This window comes from Pongo abelii, chromosome 13 (assembly GCF_028885655.2).
Source record: "Pongo abelii isolate AG06213 chromosome 13, NHGRI_mPonAbe1-v2.0_pri, whole genome shotgun sequence".
In the NCBI taxonomy this organism is placed as follows: domain Eukaryota; kingdom Metazoa; phylum Chordata; class Mammalia; order Primates; family Hominidae; genus Pongo; species Pongo abelii.
This window is the reverse complement of record NC_071998.2, coordinates 45,049,545-45,063,081: the sequence shown is the minus strand read 5'-3', so window position 1 is coordinate 45,063,081 and position 13,537 is coordinate 45,049,545. Positions and strand designations below refer to the sequence as shown.

The 13,537-nt window shown below is 34.4% G+C and overlaps 1 protein-coding gene across 40 annotated transcripts in view; it reads right to left on the bottom strand.

Annotated features, from left to right (window-relative positions):
- The window catches only part of MPDZ (multiple PDZ domain crumbs cell polarity complex component), a 180,104-nt gene that overhangs the window by 65,919 nt on the left and 100,648 nt on the right, over window positions 1–13,537 (bottom strand). For all 40 annotated transcript variants that reach the window (XM_024252173.3, XM_054519889.2, XM_024252164.3 and 37 more), the window contains 3 exons: window positions 11,866–12,030; window positions 4,589–4,870; window positions 4,208–4,331 (listed from right to left, as the gene is read on the bottom strand). In XM_024252173.3, the coding sequence (XP_024107941.1) occupies window positions 4,208–4,331; window positions 4,589–4,870; window positions 11,866–12,030 (571 nt within the window). The remainder of the gene's footprint in view (window positions 1–4,207; window positions 4,332–4,588; window positions 4,871–11,865; window positions 12,031–13,537) is intronic.

Sequence of the window (13,537 nt, the reverse complement as noted above, 5' to 3'; positions counted from 1 at the left end):
GAAGAACCTTGTTTTTTACCTTCAAGTCCAAACACCATATCATTAACCAAGGGACTACAGACTTATCAAAAAGCATCAAGATTAGAATTTTTTAAAGGTCACTATATGCACGTGTATATTTATTAATGTATCTGTATTTCTGTATATATTTTCACTCTAAATTTAACAAAATTCAAAAACCCAAATGATTCATGAAATCAAAACAATGGATTATGACAGTTTTTACAGAAACCTGTCATTTATTAATAACTTCTTCTGGTCATCATTAGACAAAGAAACAAATTAGCCACAAAGCTAAAACTGCAAACAACCGTATATAGCTGATTAAGGGGAGACTATGAATCTAAGAAAATGAGCTCATTCACAGACCTCTTCATAATATACTTTTCCACCAGCACAAACCCAGCCTCTATTTAGACTTCCTAACATACTATTTATCACACTTTTTGTTACTTTAAGTTATACAGCCAAAACCTTCCTACACTAAAGCTTAATTTAATGCTTTAGTATTTACATAGATTTTTCAAGATTCCTTTACATTTAGTTATTCGAAGTGCTACAGAAATCTGAACATTGAGCATCTCCTGTCAAATGAGGTAACAGAGTAATGTAATGTTCTTGCCTTGGCATGCAGTAAATTTTAACTCCAAAATGCCAGAGGAACCTCACTGGGTCCCAGGAAATCAAAAAGCCAGGGAGAAAGCCCTATAAACACATTGGGCATATCAATAATGGAAATGAAGCAGAAAAGTTAAACTAATTGTGATTTACACTTTTATATTACAGTGTGAATGGTAAACTAATGGTGCTGTGATTTCACAATTAAATGTCTTACTTTTTTTTTTTTTTTTGAGATGAAGTTTTGCTCTTGTCACCTAGGCTGGAGTGTAGTGGCACGATCTCGGCTCACTGCAACCTCCACCTCCCGAGTTCAAGGGATTCTCCTGCCTCAGCCTCCTGAGTAGCTGGGATTACAGGTGCCCACCACCACGCCCAGCTAATTTTTTGTATTTTCAGTAGAGACAGAGTTTCGCCATGTTGGGCAGGCTGGTCTTGAACTCCTGACCTCAGGTGATCCACTCGCCTTAGCCTCCCAAAGTGCTGGGATTACAGATGTGAGCCACCGCGCCCAGCCAAATGTTTTACTTTCACTAAAAAAATGACAGGGCTCTTTTATACTTTAATTTTAAAGTCAGGCTGTTGAGGGAGGTTTAAATGGGTTTCTAGATGTGATGGGAAGGAAGGACACTTCTACCTTTCACTGTTTTCTTCCAATAACTTAATTAACCTAGTATATTTTATATCAAAACTTAAAAACTAAGGTGGAAGCAACTCAAGTGTCCATCAATAGATGAATAAATAAAGTATAGTGTATGCATACAATGGAATATTATTCAGCCTTAAAAAGGAAATTCTGACACATGCCACAACATGGATGAACCTAAAAGACATTATACCCAGTCAAATATGGACAAATATTGTATGATTTCACCTACATGAAGCATTTCATCAAATTCATAGAGACAGAAAAATGAATGGTAGTTGACAGGGGACTGGTAGAGAGAGCAATGGGGAATGATTGTTTAATGGATACAGCGTTTCAATTGGGGAACCCAAAAAACGTTCTGGAGATGGATGGTGATGATGGCTACACCAACAATGTGAGTGCACTTATGCCACAGAAATGTACTCGTAAAAATGATGAAAATGGTCAATTTTATGCTATTTTACAATTAAAAAAAAAATCAATGTATCTTGACATATTAGCAGAATAAATAAGAAAATCCATATAATCTCCCCAATAGATGAAGAAATGCTTTGACAAAATTCAGCATTCTCACAATTAATTAAAAATTGGTAAGCAGGCCGGGCAGGGTGGCTCGTGCCTGTAATCCTAGCACTTTGGGAGGCCGAGATGGGCGGACTGCCTGAGCTCAGGAGTCCAAGACCAAGCTGGGCAACATGGTGAAATCCCATCTCTACTAAAACACAAAAAATCAGCTGGGCATGGTGGCAGAGGCCTGTAATCCCAGCTACTCAGGAGGCTGAGAGGGATGAGAATTGCTTGAACTCGGGAGATGGAAGTTGCAGTTAGCCGAGATCATGCCACTGCACTGCAGCCTGGGCAATAAAGCGAAACTCTCTCTCAAAAAAAAAAAAAAAAAATTGGTAAGCAATCCAAATAGCCAGATTGCAAAATCTGATGTACCCAAACCATGGCTCTTACAAGAGCCTCCTAACTGCTTCACCAACCTAAGCTGAATGCTCTTCTTAAAACACAAATCTGCTCAGGTCACTCTTCTACCCTTAGCTCCTGCTGCCTACATGAAGCATAAGGCAGTAGATGGCTGCAGCAGCAGTTCTGTGTCCTACACACAAACCCATCCAGCAGTTGTCTCCCATTTATCATTCCTTTAGTTCCAACTCTGACTTTGCTGGTCATCATACCACACTTCATCCATACCGAACCAGTTTCAGTAACATTTCATGTCTCTCTGCCTTACTTCTAAGCAGCTTTCATCTTTTTCAAATTTCTCAACTATGTGGTAAAAATCTCCTCTTTTTAGACATAAATCATACATCTCCTCTTTTCTGAAACCATTCTAAAGTTCTCCACACTTGGAGAGTAGGGATTAGTTATTCCCTCTTTTAAGCCTTTAATGTTCTCTGTAAGTATCTATCATAGCATGTACAATATTTTAATGCCTTTAGGATTTTAAATGTCAATTAGCCTACTCTTTTAAACTTGTGTTAAGAACAGTGATATTACGGTGTCTATGCATAGTGGATATAGTATTAAAATAAATGTTTGCTAGTTGAGTAAATACACTAGAATAATAGTTCTCAAATAGGCTTTGCAAAATCTCTGCCTTATCAATTATTAAAGAAAAATGGGTTCTATGGCCAATTAAATGTGAAAAATGCTACATTTGATAATCTCTTAGTGATTCACAACGCACACTGGAGTATAAAAGATATTGAGATGTAAAAAGAAACCCATCTTCTTAAATTTATCTCATCCCAAACTTTTAAACTTGGAACTCATTTATAATTCCTATTAACATCCTACAGAACTAATATTTTGAGTAACATGGCATCAGAAATACTAAATTAGCCAATGAAATAATTCTGGCATGGCTTAGATATCTGTCTTATAATGAGTTATGGAAAGTTCTGCAGTTCAAACTTTGTATCATCCTATTAAACATAATGTATATAAGAAATATTACAACAACACAAATACTATCTGCTACAATTCTCTGTTAACTGCTGTTGGTAGTACCCCGCCACCATCAAATGGAAAAAAATCTTGGAGACCAAGGCTGAAATCCCACTCATCAAGTAAGCACTGCTGGATTCCTCTGCCAAATCTCAAAACTTAACAAGGAAACAAGACCCTGCCATAAGATGTCAGTGTAACGGGTAGTGGTTGGTTACTTCACAGAAGGAAAAGGATCTCTGATACTGAATTAACCAGAGAGTCCTGGGCTGCATTTGGACACTCAGAGCAACTCATCTACCATCCTATTTATCAAGAAAGACAGGGCTGAGTCACATGACTGTATAACTCAATGAGAGAACAAATGTGCTCTGCCTCAACACAGTTTTAGCTATTGTAATTAGGATATTTCTACAGAAAGTCTTCTTTGCCCAATTCAGAGAGTTCTGTGGTTAAAATAGGACACAAAAATCCTGCCACCTGGGAAGTCCTACTGAATAACTCACATTTACATTTTGGTGGTGGCACACCTGGTTGTCTTTTTAGTCTTTCTTTCAGTGAGTGAAAGAAATTAAATACAAACTGACTTATACATCACTGGTACATTCAAAGAAACTAATAATTTACTTTTCCAAAGAATTTAGAATTCCAAATTGCTGAGTTTTCATTTTCTAAGAATTCCTTTTCTGATTTGCTGTTTCATACACAAACAATTCATATATCTTTTACTGAATGTAAATGAGGCTTGTGAATACTCTGAAGTAATTAAGAGAATGAGGGATTTCTGCTCATATGAAGTAAACAAACCTGTAAACCATTTCAAAAAAATAATGAGGACATAGAAATAAAAACCATGAAAACTACAGGAAAATTTCTACCATCTGTTCTCTTATCTACAGCAAAAAAATATTGAAATTTACCATGTTCAATATTTCCCCTTGTCAAGGGGGTTGAGGAGCAGGTATATGAGGAAAATGAGAAACTTACCTAGGCTAGAATTGCCTTTTGCTATATTAATAGTCCTTTCAAAAGATTCTTTAGATACATTTTGAAGCATCACACACTCAGCATTAGAGGCCAGGGAGCTCTGTTCAAGCAGGTACTCAGAGCCCTTTAAGAAAGAAAAAGAAGTCACAAGTCACATGGAAAAGGAAACTAGACTTTGGAGTGTGATTTCAACATCACGCATGTTCTCTAATTGATTGTGCTTTATTTTGCAAGAACCTGCAACCAAAACAAGTTCATAGGTTGCTTTCTGAAAATCTTAGTGTCAAGAAGCACTCATTCCAAATGAAGAGATTAGCCAGAATAATCCTTCACTATTCCCTACCTCATCATAAAACACAAACCGTATCTTTAAAATATTACCTTTCCAGCTGAATCGGGTAGCACAGAAGGAAGTTCTGCACTTGATATAACTTCACTTGGTAAATGAGATTCAGTCCACACTATTGTGTTTTCACATTCATATTGTTGTTCAATAGCATTTGCAGGTGTGTAGTCATTTATAGTAAAGCCAGAAGCAGGCCCCATACTTATGTCCACCGAAGGTGTATTCTCATCCTGTCTTTGCAGGAGGTTCTGGGTATATAGTTCCTCCAGAGACATATGCAGATCAAGTACGGGATCACAAGAATTTTCAATAATATCCTGGTAGTTAAAAAACAACAACAAAACATGAAAAATGTGACCAGAATTATATCAATATATAACATCACTTCTTAATGAACAACTATTTAGTGAAATGTAAAACATAACAATTATTTATTACTCAAAAAGCGTTAACACAATTCTTCACTTAGCAGATTTTCTGCATATCTTTATTTTCATAAATGCTTTTAAATACATTTCCTGAAAGTCATACATCTCACGTTCTACTGAGTTATACTTGTACAAGATACTGTACATAAGATCATTTAGATATACTATGTTCTATTTACAAATAAAATTATTCAGAGTTCAAATTACATAGAAGAGCAAATAGCATACTTCCAAATCTCACTTAAAGTGTAGTTTGTTTCCCATGAGTCTGAAGTTCCTATTTATTATGAGCTCAAGGACATAAAAAGTATGACATTAATTGATTCGGACTCACAAGGGCCTCCAAGAGAAAATTATTTTGATAGGCATTTATAAGTATTTATGGAGAAGAATAGAAAGTTTTACAATTCAAATTATCGTACGAAAAATTTGCATAAATATTCTGTAAGATATAACAGAAGGAATAATAAGATGGGTTGTCATAAAATGTAGGCTCTAAATCCAGGCTCTGTTATTAACAACTTGTATATCACAGAACCTCTCTTTATATAATTTCTACAATCCTCTGAAACTCTAAATGTAGAGTTCTATATAAATATGTGTATCTACTTACAACAGATATATTGTATCACTTGAGTGCTTTGGGAAAGCAGTTGCTTCATAAACTGCTGTTGAATAAACATGTCAGTTTTCCCTTCAATTCTTTCATTGATAGTTTCAATGTATAAAAGTAGCATATGAACATACTATTGCATAAAGGATTCAAGATACAGACATATACTGTGTATGCATATAGAATACAATATGAAGAGTCTTTGCTACGGCTTCTACTTCCATTCCCTTCCCCAGTAAAAATGGCTGGCAGCAGTTAGGTGTTTATCCATCAAATTTTTAATGCATTTGCATAATATATACATATAAGAACACATGCACACACACATACAAGCAGATATACATATATATTTTTAAAAACTAAACACAGCCATACAATAAATAGCACTTTTACTTTTTTTGCAGTATCTTTTCATCTTGATGTGAGAAATTTCCATGTCAGTTTAAAAACAAGTCAACTTCGATCTTCTTATGGCTGTAAGTTATTCCTAAGTATGAAAGACAGTGGTGTGTAGACTGTGAACCAGGATGCCTGAGTTCAAATCCTGGCTCAACACTAATTAAATGTTAGAGCTTTGACAAGTTACCTAAACACTATGCCTAATTGGGGAAATTAATAGAAACTAATACAGGACTGTTGGGAGGACAGAGAGTATTCATATCCACAAAGTACTAAAAACAGGCCTGACTTAATAGAAAATGACCAATAATTGTTAGCTACTGCTGTTATTTATATTCTACATCTTTGTCCATATGTGTGAAGATATATTCACTATGAACCACTAGAATTTCAATGGCTGGTCAAATGATATGCACACTTAAAATGTTGGTACGTATTTTTAGTAGAGACGGGGTCTCACCGTGATGGTCTTCATCTCCTGACCTCGTGATCTGCCTGCCTCGGCCTCCCAAAGTGTTGGGATTACAGGCTTGAGCCACTAAAAATACAAAAAAATTAGCCAGGTGTGGTGGCTGGCACCTGTAGTCCCAGCTACTCAGGAGGCTGAGGCAGGAGAATGGCGTGAACCCAGGAGGTAGAGCTTGCAGTTAGCCCAGATCGCGCCACTGCACTCCAGCCTGGGTGACAGAGTGAGACTGCATCTCAAAAAAAAAAAAAAAAAAAAAAAATTGGTACATACTGCTAACTTGTCTTCCAATTTTCTCTTACAGAAGGAAAATATGGGAATACCTGTTAATGAATCTTGCCAGCCCTAGATTAGTTTGGCAATCTGATTTGTAAGAAATACATTCATTAGTGTATTACTATGTGTGTTCCTGACAATTATCAAGGATAAGCCATTTGTATTTCTTCTGTTAACACTCTCTTCATATTCTTTATCCAATTTTTCTCTAAGTTCAAATTACATATAGAAGCAAATAACTCATAGTTTCAAATTTCACTTAAAATGCAATTCAGTTCTAATCACTTTAAAGTTCCTATTTATGAAGAGATCAAGAGCATAAAACGTATGACATTAATTGATCTGGATTCACAGGAGCCCCAAGAGAAAACTATTTTAATAGGCATTTACAGGTATTTATGGTGAAGAACAGACATTCTTCTTGTCATTGGCACAGTCTGAATATAAAGTCTTTGTGATATACACTGCAAATATTCTCCCAGTCTGTCACTTGTCCTTTAGTTTGTACAGGTAATATTTTGTCGTGCAGAAGTTAAATTATTTCTGCAACCAAACGTGTCGTTTTTTTGTGCTTTTGCGTTTTATATATTACTTAATAAGTCCTTCCACACAAAGTAAATGAAATGCTTTCTAGTACTTTTCCTCTTTTATAAATGCTTTCTTTTAGATTTTAACCATCTAGATTTATTTCAGGGTATGATGTGAGATATGGGTCTGTCACTTTTTTTTAAATGGGTAATTAATTGCTCCAACACAATTTATTACACTCCTTTCCTTGAATGCGACTTATTATCTCTCTAGAATTATCAGATATTCCTAGTACAAAGAATTGAGGCAAGTGGAAATATCACATAAACAATTAACATCTGTAGTATCTTCAGAAACAAATGACAGGAAGGTATCATCCTCCACACTCCCAGGATCTAAACAATAACCTATTGGCTCCCTCACCCAACTTTGATAATTTTATTCTTAGGAAAAATAATAACGTACTTACTACAGAACTGGTTAGCTTCCATATTACTAAATTGATTATAATAATTAGTAAATCATCTCCCCCATGCCTCAAAGATAACAATCAAAATTGCTTTTCATTAGCAAAAGAGGTCAAGTCGCCCTTGTTAGCTGGGGTGTACTGTAAATGGTATAACAGTCCCATGCATTATTCATGAAGGAGTTAACACAGACACACAGAAAAGAAAGAGCTAATCAACACAGTAGACAACATACGCCCACTTCAGAAACGTTTCTGGTTGCTCAACAACCAACTCAGTTTTATTTTTAAAAGTCTTATGGATCTAAAAGAAAAACAGTTCTTCCCTCATAAGATGTACAAAAATAACCACAATTTCCCAGTGCAACTTGATATCTAAAGTGAAGTCTTTCAAAAGTCTATATTAATATGTGACTTCACTTGATATATTCTTGTCCTCAGCAAAAAATTAGAAAAAGGTTAAATTAAAATGTCAAACGTACTTTTTAAAAGTTCTATTTCTTAAGAACAATGCATAAATTAAGGTTAGACTTGGGCATATTATTTACCCAGATAATATATTTACAAAAACTAACTAAATACACGAGCATTTAATAGCCATAACCTGCTTTTCTTCAATAAGCAGTCTACCAGAGAATCCTTATTATACTTTTAAAAAATATACTGCAACCACAGCTGCTCCAACTGTCCTTCTCCCACTCTTTCTGAGATGAGGTACACTTCCTTTATTGTTTTGACACTGATCCTACTAAGGAAAAAGGCAACATCTTTTATACCTTTGAGAGCCTGCAATGTTGTCACTAAGACTCTCACAGTCACTCTCATCATTTTGATTAGAGTAATTTAGTTTTTTATTCTAACCCCATCTGCAAAAAAACAATAAGAAATAGTATCAACATCTAAACATGGATGTGAAGGCAATAATATTTTATGCTAGACAATGACACTAAGTAATAATTTGTAAGAATGTTCAGACTACTAAAAAATATCATTAAATCCATTAGTTGAGTTGACGTACAAGGTGCAAAAGGGTTCCTATCTTGATAGACATCAAGTTCAACCTGCATTAGAATAAAAAGTAATTCCTGGCAGAACTGATATTCAAGAACGAAGGATAGACACTACATTGGTAACAATATCATCACTGGAGAGAATAAGAGTATGAGTGCACATGGGAGGGCAGGGTGTAAAGGTGTGAATAAGGAGTAGAAGGGGAAACTTGAATAGATATTAAATCTTTATCCATTGTATTTTTAAATCAAAATAGGAAAAAAAAGTTCTAAAAACCATGTTACAATTTTAAACAAAAGTCTGCAAATTTAAAAACCAATTATTTCTGCATTTTGTCATATCTTTGGAGGTAACAAGGGAAAAGGAGTAAAATGATTAACCAAAGAAATCAAACTTAAAATAATAAGAAGGGAAAAACACGGCTAGAGCCATGTTGCTCTTAAAATCTATATTTCAATGACCTGCCTCTATTAAGCCAAATGCCATAGAGGCAGGTATATTTTTCAGGTTCTTGAGTAATGGTTATTTCCCGTAAATCTTTACATGGTAACTAACCAAATTAAGCAAACACATACTCTTTTAAAAAAGTAAAGCAGAATGGACCCCCAAATTAGATAATTTTGTGAGGAAGAGCCCCAACGTATGGCTACAGTCCTTTGGTGTTTAGGCTGCCCTGAAGAGCGAGGCCTCCCTCTATGAAGAGTCTGTGCTGTAGGTGATTAGCACTGATCACTTCTGGTAGTATACCTGACGAAGGCCAAAAGACCATCAAGGGGAAGAGACAGGTAAAATTATTTGTTCATACCCCGTTGCTATTTAAGGCTACAAGATGATCACATATTTAGCAAAGTCAAAAATCTATCCTCACATTCTGAGATCCTCACATTCTATTTTAATCCTTCTTTCAAATCAGGACAGGGGCATCTTTGTTTTTCTTAAAAATCATATACTATACAGTATTACTTTATGAATTAAAAAGCCTTTAAGTACGCTCACTTTTAAGAAAAATTGTCAATTGTAAATTCCATAACAAATCACCATCGTGTCTTTTTAATATAAATTTGTTGCAAAGAAACAGGAAGAGCACATTATATATTTATTTTATTTACATAAAAATTTTTAGTAAAAGTCTAGGTATTAGAAAGTTGTCACCAAAAATATAAAATGTTGCAGAGATTTTACCACAATGCAGGAACAGTCCTACTTTCTAAGAAAACTAAGAGCACACAGGAGTTTCACAATGTGTTTTAAAACACCCTCATTAATGTCTTCGTTGTTGTTTTGTAGTTTAAGTATTTCAGTTGATAAACGAGCTTGCCAAAATTTGCTTCAACAAAAGAGTAAACTGCTTGGGGAAAAAAAAATAAATAAATAAAAAAGGAGGCAAACAGACTTCAGTAAGCCAATATGTTGTGCTGCATACAGCCAGCATTTGCCCTGTAAAATATACGCTTCTCAGTATGCAGATTGTGTAATCCCTTTAAGTAACAATTACTAAGTTAAACAATGCAATCTGTCCACTGGCAAGAAGACGTGTGCTATGCTGTGGATTAGGAGATTCCATCAGGAGATGAACTCAGCTTCCAGCCCTGAGGCCAGTAAAGACTGAACACATTCCAGAACACATTCCAGACAGGACACAGCCAGACAGACAGTCTCAGGTGTGGTGAGAGAGGAGCAGCTGCTCCACTCAAGATTATACCTTGCAAATCAATTCAAGGAGATTGCCCAGCATCATTTGCAAGGATAACAGGTGCACCTTGAACATAAAAGAAAATGCTTTGAAAACGTTCTGGCCAAAAAACCTGTTAATCAGGAAAGGAGGAAAACGTGCTAGACCTATGGAAATTCTACTTTCCAACTTATTCATAAATACCCCTTCACACTGAATTCAATTTATGCAGAAAATACATATTTCATACATTAAAAAAAAATTGTCCAGTCTTTTCAACTTAATTTTAAATGTATGTTTATGGTATATTTCCAATATAGAAAAATAAAGAAAATATATTCATATATGAACTCTTTGCCATGATTTAATAGATACAAACATTCTGCCATATTTTCATCAATCTCTCTTTCTTCATAATATGTTATAATGTATTAGACACATAGCTAAATTCCCACACTTCCTTTTTTCTCCAAGGATAACTTCTTTTTTGAAGTTGAGAAGTATCCTGCCAACACATTTTTAGATTTTACTACACACATGTACACAGATATTCATAAAAAATATATGTTGAATTGCTTTGCATATCAATTTCCAAAAAACAACTGCAAAGAATCAAAAGAAAAATGAGCAATCCAATACAAAATGGCCAAAAGATATGAAGAGATCTTTGATGAAAAGTGAAAAACAAATGGCCAATATTATGAAAAAAACATTCATTCTCATTAGTAATCAGGAAATCCAAATTAAAATAGTAAGACACCATTTCACACCCAAAACATTGGATACATTTTAAAGTACTACTTATTGAACATTATAGAGTATGTCACCAAGAAAATGAATAGAGTTGGGGCATTTATGCCAATAATCTATTTCTAAAATATAAATGGCACAGATATGTCAAATAGTGACTAAATTCTTCATTCACATCCAGTGACATAAACATAATTTACCATTCACTGTGATTTTTTATGTAAAGTATTCTTTGGCATCATTTTGTATAAAAACATATGACAGCATTAAGTTTAACTTAGCTAGTAAATGTTAAATTAATGCAAGAAATATTTTACTATCCAACTCTGCATAGAAGTCAGTTTTAAAACCATTAAGAAAATAAAGTTATTCTTGTAATTTTTCCAAAGTAGACACGGCTAAAAACACAACTTGAGAAATATATGATGTTAAATTTTTCTTTCTGACATGCAAACCCTAATCAAAGTTTGAGCCTCTGTGTCTATCATTCTCAGACACTAAATTTAAATAGTTTCTAGTAATCTGAAAGCTATCCAACCAACATTAACTAAATGAAATTGTACTTTAATTCAATAATGAATCCACAACTGGAGAAACATAATGTCTCCAAAATATTATTCCCACAACTCCCCATAAGGACTGACCTCTGGAAAATTACACACAAGACTTTCCTATAAAAGAAAAATTGGCTTTTCCTTTGTACCTTAGGAGGAGATGATGGAAGGGAAGAACCATAGTTCAGGCCATCACCACAAGAACTGCCATGAAGAGATAAAATAGAGGCTTGAGTAGAGTAGATGCTGTCATTTTCAGGAGAGTATTGAGACTCAAATGTGGATTCATCTAAGTCAGCATCATTTGTGCCCACCTAGAAACAAAACAATAATATCAGTTGGGAATTGTGTTCTATTACATATATGACAAACAACCTCCACTTGAGACTAAAAGGCAAACTGGTATCATTCTTTTATCTATTATATTTTCTATATGCCCTCTTCACCGTCATCAGACACTGCTAATGCAGCAGAACAAGGATAAATAGCCCACCTACAGCAGAAAGTGCTGGCATACAAGGTTATTTTATTTCATCAATAAAAGGGCTAAAGGCAACAATTAACAAAGGGCCTGGATCAAGTCTAAGTTTAAACAGTTCCATAGTTAAGAAAAATATTTACTTTCTTCCAGTTCCCATGCCCAACTCTTACAATTTTATAATAAAATTGTGTCATAATTTTTCCTAGTCAACTAAAATAAACTGTTATTCAACGAGGCAGCTAGGCAATTATATATTTGTAAGCCACACTAAAACTATATATTTTGTTTAAATTATCTTGAACTAGATTTTAAAACCATTCAAGTAGCAGAAACCAAAAAGAAAATCTGTGATTTCATGCTAAAATTATACTAACAAACAAGGGGCCTAATTATGATCTGGTTATGGTGAAGCTTTAAGTTATAAAATTGTTAGAAAACTCATAAAGAGTGAGATAGAGAATTTCACTACATGTTCTCTAATAATCCTATTGCTGTCTTCTGTCACAGAACCAAGATTAATATTTAAATTATGATGAGCTTGAAGTTCTTTTTGCAATTCACTCCAAGTCATACCTGAGAATAGGCAGAACTGACATATATACTACCTTTCACTGATATTACCAGCATTTTCTGTCTATCTTGGCAAAATTCCATATGTTCTATTTTTTTTGTAATTTCAACTTACTGCTTACCCAGGAGAAGTCAGAAGAATTATAACATTATATCAGGTCACATTCTTACAAAAAACTACTAAAAATACCTGTGGGCCATTTTGAAGTGATTTTCTCTTCAAATATATTTCATAGGCCTGACAACATATTTTAAATACATGTTCAAATTCACTAGTGAGTCACTATGTGGAGGTTTACCCTTACAAATATACATAACATACAACAATCTAGATAGTATTAACTAAGCCTTGTGTCATAGATTACAATACATATTTAAGTAACATTAATGAAAGAATACCTCAATATAATTTGTATGTATATTGCTGATATCTTAGGATCTTAGTAGAGATATTAACAATCAATTCATTTATTTACTGTAGAGATAAAACACTGAGACTCAAAGAAACTGAGTGGCCAGTCCAAGACTACTTAGCTGGCTAAGGAGAAGACCCAGGATGCATATTACCATTATAAGATGCCAAGCTCACATAAAAGTGGAACTAATCTTCCTTTTGATTGGTATCCATTTAAGGAGGTTCAAGGAAGCCATGTAAACGCTAGAGAGAATACTATTTTGTCGGGTAGTTTAGAAATAATCATATATAGTATTTGTATCCTGCGACATTTCAAAAAGTATTTGCTATGGCTGAGTACTATTTACACCACAGT